This window comes from Diadema antillarum, unplaced genomic scaffold (assembly GCF_040938485.1).
Source record: "Diadema antillarum isolate AM-2024a unplaced genomic scaffold, OU_Dant_1.0 seq00000958_RagTag, whole genome shotgun sequence".
In the NCBI taxonomy this organism is placed as follows: Eukaryota; Metazoa; Echinodermata; class Echinoidea; order Diadematoida; family Diadematidae; genus Diadema; species Diadema antillarum.
This window is the reverse complement of record NW_027271806.1, coordinates 393,417-411,382: the sequence shown is the minus strand read 5'-3', so window position 1 is coordinate 411,382 and position 17,966 is coordinate 393,417. Positions and strand designations below refer to the sequence as shown.

The window sequence follows — 17,966 nt, the reverse complement described above, 5'->3', positions numbered from 1 at the left end:
AATGAACCCAAATACCAGTGCACAGGCTGGAAGGAAAACAAGATTAGAGAACGCTTACAAAGAATGAGAGCAATGCCCGTCCAGAAAACAGTTGAAGTGTTTGACCAGGATCTAATTAATAGTCTTAACACGGACTCACGCTGTTTTCGCTCGGAGTGGAAAAATTGAAAGTGTATATGAAGGGAGCCGTGCTTCTTAGGGGTGAAGGGGGGGGGGGGGTGAAGGGGGAAGGGGGTTAGCTGTAGCCCCCATGGCAGTGAGACACAGGCAGAAGACCATGAATAACATATGAGGTTCCACCTTCCCCCCCTTCCAGGCCCGCGGGCCATCATTAATATACCATCACATCGTAGAGAATCCATTAATCAACCTCCTCCGTACGCACCGCCGGGCCATCGACTCAGCGGGAGTGCCAAGTACCCGGCGCAAAGACAACTCTCACCAGCATTTCAAAATGTCAAGTTTCATTGGAAGGACTCCACTCGCCTCCTCTTACGAGTCGCCGCCATCGCTATCATAGACTGAGGAAGAGGAGGAGGAGGAGGAGGAGGGGGGAAAAGGTTCAAGTTTAATCCAGACCACGGATGAGAGCAGGAGAAGGAGAACACTGAGACAAGTAACAAGACATCAAAACTTATTAACTACCAGCAGATCTTCAACTTTAAAACCAAAACGAGGGGAGGAGAAGCAACAGATTTCAAGAACTCATAAAAGAGAGGATATCATATCAATATGAAGCTGCTAACTTCTCGCGAATTCCACAACGGCGCCAAAAATTTAGTACCGGTACCAATGATTGGACACTCGCAACGGCATCAATGAAGTTTTATAGCACAGACACATAAATTAAGGTCATTGTTGGGCTTTAAATGGGGATACACAAGTAAATGCTTTTCTGAAAATGGGCTAATGAATACTTGCAATAAATACTTTCCACACACTATGAGGGTTAAGTTAATTCCCAGAAAAGTTAATGCTAAAGCTAAAGTTAAAGACTCCTGCTTTTGTATCATACCACTCCCCTGTTTAACTACTTATAAACTATTCCACAAGATTTATTGCATACCTATCCCACAATATTTATATCATCTTGCATGGCAATGAATGGGATACCAGGGGATATTGCACAAGTCAGGGCCAATATTGCAAGAATCAAAGATGAGTGCAATATTGGCCCTAATGAGTGCAATATTCTGTGGTATTCTATGAACTAAAGCCATCCAATATAATTTTTATCATCTGTAAACATTATCTAGAGAAGACATATCCTGTACAAAAGACTTAAAGTACCATACTTCTAGTAGTCTTTGAAGTCAACTCTGCACCCAAAAAGGACAACTCGCACTTGCTAGTTGCTTCATATGCAACTGCTTATGTAGCTAATCACAAGATGTTTGCACTCTGGTGAATTGCAACAGGAGTTTGTTCATTTAGTATTGTAGCAAGCGTTCACACACTTTCCAATGCTTGGGCATGCCGACGAGACGAAATACGGTGTATTACAGCATGGCCACTTACAACGGTACCGTAGCCTATGGGGAATTACACGTAATACGTTGGCCTATGCGTTTCGTTCAATACGCTCTCGTATTGCAAACTAAAAATTGAGCGGACGAGAATACGCGTTTCTAATGTGCAGCTAAAATGTCCTATATACATGTAGATGATAATACTTAATCTGTGTACTCATGGGCATGTCAATCTATTTTGTTGATCTAGAAACATCAAAAAGGAACTCATGGGCTGCATATCCTCTCTCTCTCTCTCTCAAAAAAAAAAAATCCAAATTTCATGTCACATGACCACAAGGCAAGTCATGTGACTAGGTAAGTGCACTCATGACAAACATTGGGAGTCTCGATCCTCACAATGCTAAAATCTCGTCTTTTATTAGTGTGAATGTTGCCACATGTAAGAAGAACCATCAATTTACACCTTTTAGAAACAGTGATCGCGTTCATGCGGATTTCGTAGCCAGAATCACAAACATGAATCATGATTCAAAACAGCGTTTCAAATCACGGTCTCAGCGGAAGAGCATTCATGCGGGCTTTAGCAACGCTGATTCTGGCTCAGCTCATCCTTTGCCATTGTGCAGCGCACTGCGCAGTTTGACCTTGTCTCTGCAACGCGAGCCAGACCTCCTTATTCCAACTGTACATGCCTTTACGTTTTTATTTCGGTTAATACTTTCCGATAAGCTGTGGCATTCAGGCTCTGCCCACAGATCGAGGAACAGATCGAGGAATAATCCTAATTCTTCGTCTCTCCAATTGTTTCCCTTGGTAGACACAGCACTGCAGCCATTACTTTTATCAACTCAATCGGAGAGTAATCACATGTATTATTATATTAAACAGTTAACGTTAGATACTAGCATAGAATCAGTGTATGGCATTGATGTAAACAAACAAGTGCAAGTATGGTACCAAAACACACGATTCATAAGACGTACACAAGCGCGCGAACAGAACTAGAAGCTGTGGGATACCCCATGAGACACGCATATGCACAGCGCACAATGACGTCATAGAATCATGATTGAAATCACGGCTGCGTTCATGCGGTTTCTGCGATCGTGATTCTGGCAGAATCATGATTCAAAACGCCCTTTTTTCCGCGTTTCAGATCAGCGTTTTGAAACGCATTTAAATTGAAAAATCGCATGAACGCAACGCAACTAAAGACGTTTAGCGACTAAACGTGTTTAGAAACACAATTCTAGTTTCGCATGAATGCAGCCAGTGATAGCCACTTGTATTAGAACATCATCACAACATCTGTTTGTGGTCTCAAAATAATCAGGAATGTGGATGCGCTTTTCTTTTTCTTTGCACCCAGAGACAACTCTGAACTAAAAGAAGAAAAAAAAAGGAAAAAGAAAGAGGATAAACCATAATGAGTGTTGTCATTTCTCATTGCCTGAAACTGGGACATCATTTTGATATGAACCATTGTGATGACATACCACCCTCTGTCAGACGAAGTAAGTGGCGATTAGAGGAGACAACACAAGAGAGAGGAGAGAGACAGAGCAGCAGCCTTTGAAAGACATCCTTCCTCCAAACACCAAGCCATCTGCCTATACTTTAACCTGTCCTCACTCATGCATGCAGACTGATCCGTTAGACCAAAAACAAAGTTATAAAATACACTTGACTATACCGCTGTGTGTGGCAAAATAATGGAGACAAATCCATTGCATTATATGTATTCTCTTCACAGGGAATTTCAGGTGTTTTAGCACTGCTTGTGGTATTATGATGTACTTTAATTACTCAAATTCCATATTCCTTTTCTTGAGCCACATCCTCAGTCGAAGGTGCTATGTTTTTGTTTGTTGTTTATTCTTTGTTTTAAAAACATTTAAAGTCAAAACCTTGATGGAAACATTTCTGTAACTCCTGTAATTACAACCAAAATGAAATTTACATTGTGGAGTTAAAGTATGGTCTGCAGTGCACATAGTTTGCCACAAAATTTTGAAGTTGGGACAAGAGCACTTATAGCTACTGTCTAAGAAGGAATATAATAATTGTCTCTGTATCGTAAGATAAAATACTGTATGAGCCGATTACTTTGCGAAGTTTTAATTTTCACAAATTTCGCAAGTTGGGTGCTATTTGCAAATTTAAAAACACATGAAAATATTACCTCTGATCCTGACATGAAGAATGTACATGCACACATACATTCTCCCTTTAGTCCTGTCCTCTGCAATTGCGAATTCAACCACTCAAGAAAGTGTCAGGAAGTCCTGATTTGCGAAAAATTAGACTCGCTAAATATATGGCATATACAGTACCCAAAGAACTATTGATAAAAAATGTGTGTGTGTGTGTGTGTGTGTGTGTATGTGTGTGCACATATAGCTTAACAACTTCAAGTGATTGAGAACTTTACCATAATACTGATTTTCAACGAGAATTCTTCATTTGTTTGAATGATTCACCCACCTAAATGGGGCTGATTTGTAATTCTGAATTCACTTTGGATGCATCGGTGACATTAAGAGGAAATCTAACCTACTTTGTACAGACTGCTCGTTCCAAAACAACCTCACATCATGAAAGTCGTCTTTCCTTCCGCCTTCTCTAAACAAATCTCATTGCATTGCATGACCATAATCACAAGAGGTGTACATGCATAATTCCTTCAGCTCATTCACTAATGACTTGTATATAGGGTCTACAGATTGGAAACGAGGCTTGCCTCAAAAACAAATACCGGAATGCTGCTCAAATCTTCCGGATTGAAAGAGTCGGTCTCATATGTCAGAAGATGGCTCTTAGAATTTCAACAGAATACAGACAGGTAAAAAACATTTACTGAGTTCTTATAAAGACAGCATCAGTACTATCATTAGCATGCAGGAAATGGGTCCCTAAATTCCCACATAAGTACTCATTAGTATCTTTCTCCCGCAAAATAATCCAAAGTAAGAATTAAGTCAGGATGGAATCGAAATGAACAGTCCTCTAATTATCCCAATGAGCCGTAAAACTGACAAACTGTCGACGCCACTTTTGTCACAAATGACGAAACCTAACAAATGAGGGCTCCTGTCCACATGAAATCAAATACATTTGCATCCACACAGCAGTTTGCTGCCTCTACATAAAAAAATGGTACAATCTTGTTAATAGATTATTCAGCAATATCAATCAGTGGCTATCCATCGCAATTAGTCTCGGATTAGCATCTGATATTGCAGCAGAAGCAGGGAGGGCCCAATGGATAGGCTGATTCTGCAATTAAAGCGGCCGCATCATGAGGGCGACATTTGCAGCAGGTTGAGGCAGGGAGCTAGCCGGGTTAAGGGGGAAAGCGTTGCTCCCGATCCCTCGTCATCCATCAAACCTGACCAAGCGAACCCCCCACAAACCTCATTAGTCTAAATCTACAAATAGAAGGAACGAGGCGGAAATGAGAGCTGGGGATAAATGACGTATGCTCATTCCTTGCAATTACGGCCAGAACAAGCACTAAAGGGCTTGCTAATTGGTGGCGGGTCACAACGGGGGTAAGGTGGGGGTGGAAGGAGGCACATGAAAAGTGATTATGAGACATCGCAGAACATCAGCCACTTCTCCAGACTTACCATGCATCATCCCTCCTTGGGGGGGGGGGGGGAGGAAAACATTTTGATAAACGTTGACACATTCTCTACAGAGTGTGGATTTTCTGAGCAATACATCTTTTGGATCTTGGTCTTTCTTGTTTTTTTTCAGAAGGCAGAAGGAGGGATGAAGGATGAGGAGGAGGAGAAGTGATGTTCAAAGAGGTAAGGTTGATTGAGAGGATGTCTTGGGTCATCCTCCGATGATGAGCTTTGAGTGGTACTGTTTTCAGGGCTGTATGTCCAAAACAAAACAAAAGGATTACACACAGACAGACTCTGTCTCCTATTTCCATTGATCAAGTTGAGAGGAAAATGAATAGTGATAGCTGGGATATCCCATGTCCACGTAATGACTGTCAACCTGACTTGCACTATCACCGACATCACCTCGACGAGGTCCCTCTGACAAAATCATCTTTGCTGTCTCCACCACCTAATGATGGGGGACCCTCGGATCGATGGACACGATTCCCATCCACGGAGGGAGGTTACTACAGGCCAACCCCATCACCAAACCCACAGCAAACCTGTTCTTGGTTGACATGGGCAGATTACCTTATTCATCACTCCCACTAACCCCCCCCCCCCCCCCCCCCCCCCCATGGAGATCGGAGATCTAACAAATGAGTGATGGTTTCAGCTCCTAATTACTCGATCACATAAATCCCAATCATTCAACCCCATATTGATTTTGCTCTCCACGCAGATATGGAGAGGTATATATACGTGAAATATATGTTGCGCCCGTCAGTTTCGCATTTCCCACCATATCTTCTGTCCAGTCCAAACACCCACAGTTTATGGGTTTTGCAGCGCAGACAGAGCATGACATATGACATGTAAAAACAAAACTCCCCATCTAATCAGCTACCAGTGGAGAAATATGGGCTGGAATCAGATGAAATTAGATACACTATTTTTAATGGCCATCTGTGTTATCTGGAGCTTATCGTGTGCCGGTGACCGGAATACCTGCATTCCGAGTAGATTCTGAATTCATTTCCAACTTAAAACATTTTCCACTGTAAAAAAGAAAAAAAAAGAAAACAAAAATGCTGCCATGCCTGTTTTGGTATTGGCATCATTTGCAAAATAAAATGAAAATGGACACTTGTCACAAGGGCAAGCATGAAAATGACTTTACCTTTAATTACTTTCCTCTTCAATTTGTATCCCTGCTGGCATTACAAGCATTCATTTACCATTCCTCTCATTTTAAACTTTTGCAGATTTTTTATTTGATTCTACTAATTTTTCTGCAAAAAGATCCTCTTTGAGGCCAATTCCCCAAATAACCCCTCCAAAAAATAAAAACAACAACAAAAATCACTGAGTATGTTTACATGAACAATGAAATATACTATGACCACTTCAAATGAATTAAAACAATACTTAGAAAATACATTCCGAGGGCATAATGAACTTAATGGTAAAAACGCCAAAATCCACACACACGACCACTCCATTTATCCGTAAATGCAATGAGTAGAAATGCATGTCATCCCGAAAAAAACACAACTTTGTGTACACCCAGTAAGTATGAGTGTCTTTCAATGTGCCTAGAATTCCTGCAACGAGTACATGCAAAACTGAAATAGTTGATATAATACCTTCTCTGAAGTGCTGCTCGGGATAATTGTTTGAAGTGTGTCACAAACAAAGTTGCCAGAGTGTGACAACATAATCACATTAGAGAGCTTTTCCAATATTTTTTCAAAAAAGTGCGCACCCAGGGGAAGTTGAGGCTAATGCATTTAGTAAATTAAACAAATCAAATTCCATGACTTGAACACACAGAGTCGGGCATATGCTAATTGCCAGTGAAAACAATCCAAGCACTTCGGGAAGCATTATGAACTGCCATAAATTAGATTTACTACAGCATGTAGAAGCATCCCGGAACACAGCAATGGATTCATCTCAGAATACTTTTTCTGAGATTTCTAAGGAGTAACAGAAAAGGGGTAAATAAAGAGGGGGAAAAATCACTTACTTGAGGAGGATTTGAGGTGGATTTGATAACCCATACACATGCTGCAAATTATGACAAATATGGTGATATATGAATGAAAAGGCCTAATCAGATTTTTGCCAGAACACCATGATTAGGTGGCTATCTAAGTTTACCAAGCTGTTGAGAATATGTCTGATCATACATTTTTGTTTTTCCAAAAGCAATCTTGTCTCTCATAATTCAAGACTACAACTATGGCATGCATAACATCTGAGAGACAAGTTTTACCACAGTAGACAAATCCTACACTCATTTATATTATTCTCTAGCACATACCCAAGCTTAGCTCAATTATTATTTTTTCCTGTGCACTAGGAAGCTGACAGTGTGTGGCAGTTACGATGTGTATGTGACAAAACTTTCAAGCATTTAATTGACTTCAAAAAATGTGGAAACATACAGTTAGTACGTTGATACTCCCAATGACATAGACATAAACTGATATAGATGTAACCTATACTTTCATGCATACCCAGGAATGAGTTTTGTTTTGTTTGTTTTTCTTGCAGTTTTTACCTCATCACTTAAGATCACAATGATTTCAGCTAGCAATGCCCTAAATAGTTACCATTGTTCACCTGTTGATATTTTACCAGAGTGATTACTGACCCATCAAGATCCGGAGAAATTTAGCTGCACAATTTATTATCCTGTCATCATTAAATTGGCAACTTTGAATTTCACTGCATGTACTGATATTGAAAGAAAAAAAAGAATGGATGGAGTGGGTTATAAATTCATGAAAAAGTAATTTAAATTAATTTACCAAAAAAAAAAAAAGGATTGCCAATTTGATAGAAAAACAGGAGCTGTACGTAATTCTAAAAAGGTTTTGATGATTTAGGAATGAATCTGTCAGAATTTTGGTGGGAGATTTGATGGGTAAAGATGTTTGGGGGCTGATCTTGTGCCAGATAGCCAGAATACCAAGGCTTGGATACTCACATGCTATAGTGACATAGGCTTTGTCAGACCTGATTGGTCTACTTGAGGGAGCAGTTGCCTCGCAGGCACACCAGTAGTCTTCTTCTCCAAAATATGTCTCCACATCGTGTTTGGTAACCGCTGAAAAAAAATAATAAGTAGGAGAAAAATGAAACCAAAAAGTAATTATTTTCATTCATATAAGACCTTGGAACATCATACATCTAAATTTTATAACATGTTACATAAATTGAAACATTACTTTTTATATAATGAATATCTCCCTAATGTCAGGGAAAATACACTGAAGTATAAAAACATGTCAGCATACACCAGTTCTCCAACATCTTCTACCAGGGCTTTTACAAATTGTTTTACTTGTAATTTATTGTAAGCCATATCAGTCTCTACCAGGTCAATCCAAAGATTACAATGAAATAGAATGAATATCATTTTAACCTTAAGATTAATTCCAGGTCAGTACAAAGCAATTAGGAGTATTTGTTGATATTTTCTGTACTCTTTTAATAAAAGAGTATGCCTATCAATATGATCTTCCATGTTAAGTTTGGAGTATTCACATTAGAAAATCCCAAACTCCGTTTCTTGACAAAGCATTTTAAACAGACTTTCATGTCTTCTTTTTTTGTCTTCTTCTTCTTTTATGGTATAAGTATTTTAAGTTGTTGTTTTTTTGCTTTGGTATAAAGCGCCTTCAGCATTCAATCAGAATTCGAAAATGGTGCTATAGAAATTGTATGTATTATGTGTATAATGTGTTGTTGTTGTTGTAAAATAATAATGGGCAAGATTTCAGTGACACAATTACATATATGCACATCAGAGTGAGACTACAAATTCTAACACACTCCCACTTCAGCTTTATCTGTGTCTTCTTAGTATACACAGCAGGCTTGAAAGAGCAGGCATTCAGCTACAACTGAGGAAGTATTTGTCAGCTATTTGGCGGGAATCACTTCCTCAAGACGATGACATCACACGCCCATTAAAGAAGGTCCACCGGATTTTGCGATGACAGGCCTTTGCTCTCAGTACAGAATTTCATAATGCATATGGCAAAAACAAATGATTCCATTCCTGGGCGGTCAGGCCCCAAAACCCAAAATAGTTGTCGTACAGAGGTTCGGATCAGCCGTAATTGTAAATTACGACGGGCCTCAGCTGTGCCAATCAGCGGAGAAATGTCTGACAGACACGGTCGTATCCAGCAACAGTTGCAGCCGCCGTCCTGATTTACAGACGCCACGGTGGGAAGCGAGCGTGATCGACACACCCTCGCCTCACGCAAAGCGGCACGGACTGCCCTCATTTCTCTGTGATTCCGGAGCACGGATGCAAAAGAGCAAATCTGACAAGCTGCATCGCATGCCTTCGATACAACATGGCGGCAGTAACTCACATTCGCCCACAAATTCCATGCTCGCATTCCTGTTTGACACATTAAAAGTGGGAAGTAAATTTCGGCACACACATCCACTCTGACATTCGTGTTCGTATCATAGCGGCAGTTATCAGCAGACCAATAAACTTTGCTAACAAGGTACTCTGACATCCATACAAGAGTTCACCATCTAAACTTCATGCATAATATAAAACACAGAGGATGTAAAAAAGCATAATTTCTTCTGATTTATTGGGAAAATGCAGTGATTTATGACAATTTCATATCACACACACTTGAGAATATTAAGTGTAGCACTGTGATTGCAGTTCAAAATACTCTGCCATGCAAGATCTAATAAACAAATTCCAGTAGGATGCCATTGAGTACCTTGCAATGTCAGAAATGTTTGCAAGCAATACAGATGATAAGCAATTGAAAATTTCATTTCCTGTTTACAGAAGCTTATTCAAGAAGATATCCTATTTGCATTGACCTTTGACAGTGCTGGAATTAAGCCGTGTTAACCATCTCTGCATTGTATAGGAAGCCCTATGTACCTAAAAGTTGCAGCATAGTATTTGGACCCATGGAGAAGTACCTAACTTGATTTTGATAATACTAATAATTTGTCTGATATTCATGGGAACTTTTTCCACAAGCATTAATTTAACTAGCGGATGTGATGACGTCTTCACCTCATAAGACTCCCTTGGACCTGCACATTAAGTTTTATATTCAAACATGAAATCTTTCATATCAAATAATCGGGGTATATTTTAGCATAATATGCATTCTTGATAATGTTTCTGGGGTATTCTTTTTTTTTGGGGGGGGGGATTAAAAAGTTTTTTCTCCATTTTTCAGCGATGCGGTGTGTCAAAGTATGAATATAAACCCTAAAGAAACTGATAAAACAGTCAGCAGCAGCTTTCAAGCTTTCCTATAATCATGAATAGAACAATATTGATGAGTCTAAAAAGGTTAAATATGTTAATCTAATAATCCCTTTAGTATGGTTGCCATGGAGACACAATTTCCTCTTTTGCTCCACCCACGATATAGGGTGATTTATTGATGTGGACTTGAATAGACCACTGAATGCAAGCTCCATTCAACAAATGAAGCATTCCTACATGCTTGATATTCCATTCTTTATTCTAGTGATGTTAGAAACAGTTTTGAAAAGATAAATATGATTTAATATCTGAGCATTTTATCTTTCAGAGTTTGTTCCTAAATTAAGCATATCTTATTTGGTAACCTATATAAAATACTAAGTATTCCTGGTTAAATAGATTACTGGTGTAGACGACCCTTATTGTGCCGATAATGACTGCACACACTGTCCCATGATGAGACCGCACGCATCATAGGAGGGGACACCATAGCTTCCTTGAGAACACAAGATTTCATACACCACTCAACCACATTCAGCACCCAGCATGCAATGTTCATTGCAATGTCATCACCATGCGAGAACACATACTTGGAAATTCGTAGCACCTTTCCGACGTGTCATGAGACCAGACTGGCCTTAGATCTGCCTCGGCAATAATTAGGCACTTGCGCAATAAACATCATGATAATAATTCATCTATTTGTGTTCGTTTCCATGAATTTTCCCTTAACGAACACCATTTGGCATGCACATGTGGGCGCGCCCTTACTCACATATTCTGATGTGGTGAATATTTTCGAAATATCTGTCGAATGTTGATAGCTGTTGCGTCCGTGTCTCATCAATTTTCTCATCGTTGCACACAAAGTAGACAGACTCGGCTGGCCCTGCCTCACACTCCAAGTCCACAGATTTCCTCGTGATGTACACATTTGATGGAGTCCGGTAGAACATTGGCTGAGGGGCTGGTGTTGTTGTAGCTACTGTTGTTACTGTAGGAATAGATAAACAAACAAAGAAAGAAAACCACATAAAAATTCTGCCCATCGTAAATACAAACAAACATGAATTTAAAAATACTCCAGGATGCTAGAGAATTACGAGAGAGCATTCATTCAGTGAATCTAAGACAAAAATTAGAGATCTCCGTTGAAAAAAAAAGAAGAAGTGAGTTTAAGCACAAAAATTATATTCACAACTTTGTAACCCAAAATGGTATTTATGGCATGCTGATTCCCTCCTCCCCCCCCCCCCCCCCCATTCTAAGGTAGTCAAATCAATGATAAACAAATTAAGAATGCTTTTGATGGAAACAGATTCATAACAATACCTCTCACACTGAGTCACAGCCTTGTTGCAAAGAGCTGTCTCTGTTGTATCAACTTTCAATTTCCAAAATTTCCAACATTTCCGTATACTTACAATTTTTCATAAACTTAGCATTTATTTTGTATTATGATGAAATCTATGTATTCAATTTCCGCAATATATCTATATGTTTCTGTTGGAAATGGAAAAAATAAATGAATGAATGAATGAATGTATAACTGGAATAATGGCAGCGGTAAATCATTTTTTTTTTCAGGATAGTATACTTCCTCTTATGGCTGCTGCTTTTTTGTTTGTTTGTTTGTTTGTTTGTTTGTTTGTTTGTGTTTGTGTTTTTGTTTTTTTTTTTTGGGGGGGTAAATAAATAACTACTCTTTCCATATACTGACCATCATCTAAAGCCATGCTAGATAAAAAGAGAAACAAAGTTTTCAAAGTTTTTCTTCATGCAATGATAAACCCTAAAATAAACTGAACTGAAATTTCTCTCCTGACCACAACCTCGTCAACCAGCCGAGTTATAAAGAGGAACATAATGCCCTTGAATAATGATAGTAATAACAACAACAACAACAACAATAATTCGCATTTATAAACTGCACAATAATTATCATAAATTCTCTATGTGCTTCACATAACACATACAATATATAATCGTAATGAACCGTAACTACTTTCTCATTTCTCTTAAGTGTTTTTTTTTTTGTCATTACAACTTTCCTCCCCAACCTCTCCAACTCCCAAAGATCAAGAGGGTGATATATGTGTTCACTACAATTTGCATTTGCTACCATTTTCATCTCAAGCTTGTGTGAAGACATATGCAAGAGCAAACATCGCCCAGAGACAGATGCAAAGTTGCGCTAAAGAGCTAGAGACATGCAAGGAGCGCAATGGCCTTGATTTTTTTTCTTTCTTTTTCTAGCTACCATGGCTAGAGACATCTTACTTTCATATCCACTGACAGTCGGCCATGTCTTTAGGAATACATTACCGCCACCTCCACAAATTTGTCGGTATTTGTTTAGGAAAGGCACTATCAATCACCTGCACACCTTATCAGCTGAATGCTGCTGCTGCGCAAATGCTAGAGAACCTTACATTGAGGGTGAGGGATACTCCAGACACAAGCTGTGTGTGTCAGTCACAAAAAACGAAGAAGAACTGTTCATGGAAACTTTGATAGCATCTCTTGTACCCGAGTTGTCTTCCAATAAAACAGCAACAAATCAAATTCAGGTTTGTCTGGGCTCTCGAAATGTCACTGCTACCAAGTCAAACAGCGATTAGTATCTTCAAACAAAAACAAGCTGATTTATAACCACTCCCCAGTGGCCTTTGCCTGCAACTTCAACAAGCATCTGAGCCCCGCATCACATCCATGATCATGACTTTAACCCAGACTGACCCACCCATATTCCTTCACCCCTCGCTGGTGGCTGTTCCTTGTTGTCGTTTGACCCCTGACCTGCCCTGCTCAAACTCTCATGCGGATTTACTGTCGGGGGTGATCTTCGTCTCAGAAAATCGGAGACTCCGCTGAGAGCTTATCCGAGACTCGCTTTCATCCTCACCGCCCCCGTTATCAAATGTCTTGACAGTCAAGCCCAGTCTGTCAGAGCCATAACCTTCGCCCAAGCTTAGATGACTCTTAATAATTAAGCAAAGGGGGCTTGCTTTCTCCCTCCCTAATGAAGTTACCAAACTGGGTTGACATAATGCACCGGCCATCCAGCCCCAAATATAGGCACGATATTCATTTTTGATGTCTAAAACACAACCTCTCCATCTTCCCTCCCTCTACCTATTTTTCTTTGTCATTTTCTTTCATTCTCCACTTTTACAAACCAGATCAAACAAAAACAACACTCAGAGACAAATTTTTCTCGCCCTTTGATGGTCATTCTCCACTCTTCCCATTGGCTCATTTTCTTCCCTGATTTTGCAATCTTCTCTTCTTTGCATCCTGACTGGAAGACTCGGCTAGTCCAGGCCAGCCAGCTCCGCATCATGGCACAAAGTCGGCCCTGTCCCCCATCTAACAGAAATCATGTGGTACTCCTATAAAAATTTGGCGCATGCACAAAGTAGAGTGCATCCACCAGAATTAGATTGGGGGGGGGGTGGGAATGAGATGGAGAAGGGGTACAGAGGGATGTTGGGATGCCAGGATACCCTGGCTCATCTGTAATAGTTGTCTTATGAAGGGAGGGAGGAAGGGAGACGGCTGAGGATAGTATCTGACTTGATTGCTTACTCATGGTAGTTCTGACACAAGGAATGCTACAGCCCTCTCCCCCATCTCTCTCAAATGATCCAATCCTCCCAAACAAAACCTGCAATCACATCAGATGGCAGGGTCCTAGGCCTATTTTATCTACCACTGAAAGGCTGTGGCATCTTTGAACATCTTTAAATTCACTGGTATAGCCAAATGATGACACATACTTTCTTGAAAACCTTGGTACATACTCACACACAAGCATAAACTACATCGAGCATTGCCCATAGCAACATTTGAAGAAAAACTTTTCCCCACTAAAATAAAGAAGGAAATAAACAAATATTTCACCAAAACAATGACCCAGCAAAATTTTAAGGAGAATGGGAAAAAAATGAAACATACAAATTACACGTATAAACAACAAGAAGATGACATACACTGTGGTATTCTACTGACTGGCCTTCATTATGTACTAATTTTATGAGGTGGGGTGCATCACTATGACTTGTATTACCACAATTAGGAAAAAGACCATAATTTTTGGACTAACATACCAGTGATGCTACTCTCTCAACCAGCTACATACCTTTGCCTGTGTTATTATAAAAGCAACTGGATACATATATTTTGGACCTGTTAAGAAAATGCATCAACTAGTGACGATAGTGCCATAGATACATTTCCCATGTCACACAAGGACCATAATGACTGGCATCAGATTTCTGGCTGGTTGTGAAATCAGACAACAAAGGGAACCCCCAAACCAAACTTTTTTGTCCAAAACCAAGATTTTTTTATTACCCTAAATTAGAGTAATTTGGAAAAGAGCAAAGATCATGGGCAAGCACGCGCAGCAGCCCTTCAAATACAAAAAATTCATTCACATTCTTCCACGCGACTGCAGAAACACATGCTTTAAAAAAAAGAGAAAAAAGTACAGTGCTACGAACTAAGTGACTGTAAGCGACCTTTGACACCCCACCCTGGTTGCATCTAAAGCTCTGTCATTGGCCAGAAACTGTGCATGGCGGATAGTATCTGAGCGATTCCAAAGCTGCTACTTCGCTAGCGATGGCTGGGGCAAGACAAATGAAGTGTTATATCACCACTAGTGGTGACAATAACAGGAACTGACAGCTAGAATGCTATGTGGGACTAAATGCTGGCCACACATTGGCATTTTTTGCAAACCTTAATAGATCTTGCAGGAAAGGCCAGTTTTGATCAACACAAGTATGTTTACCTTGAGATCAATCACGTAGAATCATCCGGCTTGAAGGGGTATATCGAAATTATACTACCTGCCTTCAAACCATACATCTATCAAATACAAGTTTTAATGCAAATGCTGCAATGTCTTAGCAAAGGCACATAATTTGTCACGTTCCCCTCCTCCAAGAAAATGCAAATAAACAAAACAGTTAATATCATGATTACCGTGAAGTGAATTTACCTCTGGTCTCAGTCAATGCTATGAATTCTGCCATATATCCTGCTATATATATATATATATATATATATATATATATATATATATATATATATATATATATATGTTCATCTTGGAACTTTCCACGTGTTGGACTTTGAATGTTGTAATTATAAGAAGAATGAGTCTCAAATACGCCATGGATCCAACAAGAAGGTTTTTTTTATTACAAAATTTTCAGCCTGCCTCAGGCCTTCGTCGGTGTAGTGCACATGCTGAGACAATAAGTTTGATATGAAAATTTTGTAATAAAAAAAACCCTTCTTGTTGGATCCATGGTGTATTTGAGACTCGTTCTTCTTATATATATATATATATATATATATATATATATATATATATATATATATATATATATATATATATATATATCGGACATGAACAGATGGGGAAACAGTTGAAACTATAGGTATCTGAACTTAATGAGGCATACCATAATCTCTCTCTCTCTCTCTTTTGTGAGTCTTATTGTATAGTATCATTCTTCCTTGGACAAGTTAAAGGAAGATATCAAACACCAGGATCATATCCTTCCTGGTCCACCCTGTAGTTCTGCAAAGCTTTCAGTCATAGCAAAGTTTTCATAATCTTTCTTTATATGTCACCATACAGACAGGATCTGTTTGATAGGGTTGATGACATTCATTCATTCCTTTATTCATTCATTCATTTATTCATTTATTCATTCATTCATTCATTCATTCATTCATTCATTCATTCATTCATTCATTCATTCATTCATTCATTCATTCATTCATTCATTCATTCATTCATTCATTCATACATTCACTCGTCTATTTATTCATTTATTTATTCATTCATCCATTCATTTTTCCACTTCCAACAGAAACATAAACTTTTACAGAAATTGAGTGCATAAATCAACATTACAATGTTGGCCTACGTTACACAAAATTTAGCATATAACCACCACCCAAGAAAAAAAGACCTCAACTGGTGGATATTCCTTTTGTGACAAAGAAAAACCTCCTGATGATTTTTATAGATTACTGACTTGTGACAGAGAATGTACAGGTTTACCACATAATACGGACATAACACAAAATTACCAGATCATTACACAATGTATAATTTTTTAGTAATAAACATTTGTACGATGAGTCTCAGATAAAATACAATCAAATGCATGCACATACATACCAACAAACACACACAGTAACCCATATAATATTCTATGAAATGAGATAACTCGATCTCATCCTGGCCTTTTCCCTCTCTGCTGCAAGGCATGTCAGGCTGGATGGAAGTGTTCCCACTTTAGCCCACAGCATAAGAATGAAGAGTATTGAATGACATCTTTTCTTATTGGGGGGGGGGGGGAGGGGCAGAAGAGACAGGGAGAACAGTAGCGCCTCAAAAACTTTGGCCAGAGCGCCTACATGATCCCTTGCAGAACAACGACCTCTTCAATTTCATAAACAAATGGTAATAGTGTGCAGCGATTTGTCACGTAATAGCCAGTGGGATCATATTGGGAGTGTAATATACACAGGGCATTGTTACACAGGGGGTGAGTCACAGCCCCCCCCCCCCCCCCAATCTAGGGGACGGTTAAGTTACACCAAATAATGTTTAAATGCCTGATTCAATGAACCATTCGATCTAAGAAATAATGTTGACTGATAGGGAGACCCCCGCTGAAGTGTTGGAAGGCTTAAACATGAAACCCAAACCTGGGTGATATTGCAGGCCATTTGTTCTCAGTGTTGGCTCGGGCGCTTCAGGTTTCCTAGCTCAAGCCAAGGGGAAAGCTTCGGGGTAGGGAGAAGCTATCTGGACGGTTGAAAACCTGCACCAATATTAACACTGCCAATGCCATGATTAAATGCAATATAAGGAAAAAGGGGTACAATAGTCATTGATTGGGAGTCTCTTCATCCATGCTACACTAGGGTGAGATGACCCGTATCATATCACCAGGCTTTATCACTGTACACACCATCCGATGCGGGAGGCGTCGCTCACACCAGGGGGTCACAGGCAGAGCAAGGGATACCAACAGCCCTCTCCTACGAGTCACACATCAATATCATCACTTTATATTCACCATGATGACTTAGCTCTGTCCATTCCATTTCATCATGCACAGCTGTCTTTTAAAATAGAGCTTATGTGAGATTATCATAATGTAAAACAAGTTTTTCTGTCAGTAATGCAGCATCTAAAATCCCGTTGTTAGCAAAAGCAGGGGGAAAAAAAAACCATCAGTGCTTAAAGGGATCACATAGTTTTGGTTGAGACCTAATTTCAGGTTTCTAACATTTTGTTGGTGAAATAATGAGAAACCCTTAATGAAATATGAAAGAGCATGTAATTCCATGAGGAATTCAATGTTTATTTGATGAAAATTGGTTTTGAAATGCCTGAGATATCAAAAACAGAGCAATTCTAATAAAGTGTGGGACCCACCTTTTATTACGATCGCTTTGTTTTACTTTGTTTTTGGATGTTTCCGTCATTCAAAACCCGATTTTCATCAAATAAACTTTGAATTCCTCTTAAAATGGTATGCTTGGTACTATTTCATAAGTGTCTTCTTG

The 17,966-nt window shown here is 39.3% G+C and overlaps 1 protein-coding gene across 1 annotated transcript in view; it reads right to left on the bottom strand.

The window, feature by feature from the left end:
• Nucleotides 1–9,499, bottom strand: part of LOC139741866 (netrin receptor UNC5C-like) — a 44,550-nt gene extending 35,051 nt beyond the window's left edge. The window contains exons 1-2 of the mRNA XM_071652442.1: nt 9,481–9,499; nt 8,082–8,201 (exon numbers count right to left, since the gene is read on the bottom strand). Of these exons, the coding sequence (XP_071508543.1) occupies nt 8,082–8,201; nt 9,481–9,499 (139 nt within the window). The remainder of the gene's footprint in view (nt 1–8,081; nt 8,202–9,480) is intronic.
• Between the last annotated feature and the right edge of the window lie 8,467 nt (nt 9,500–17,966).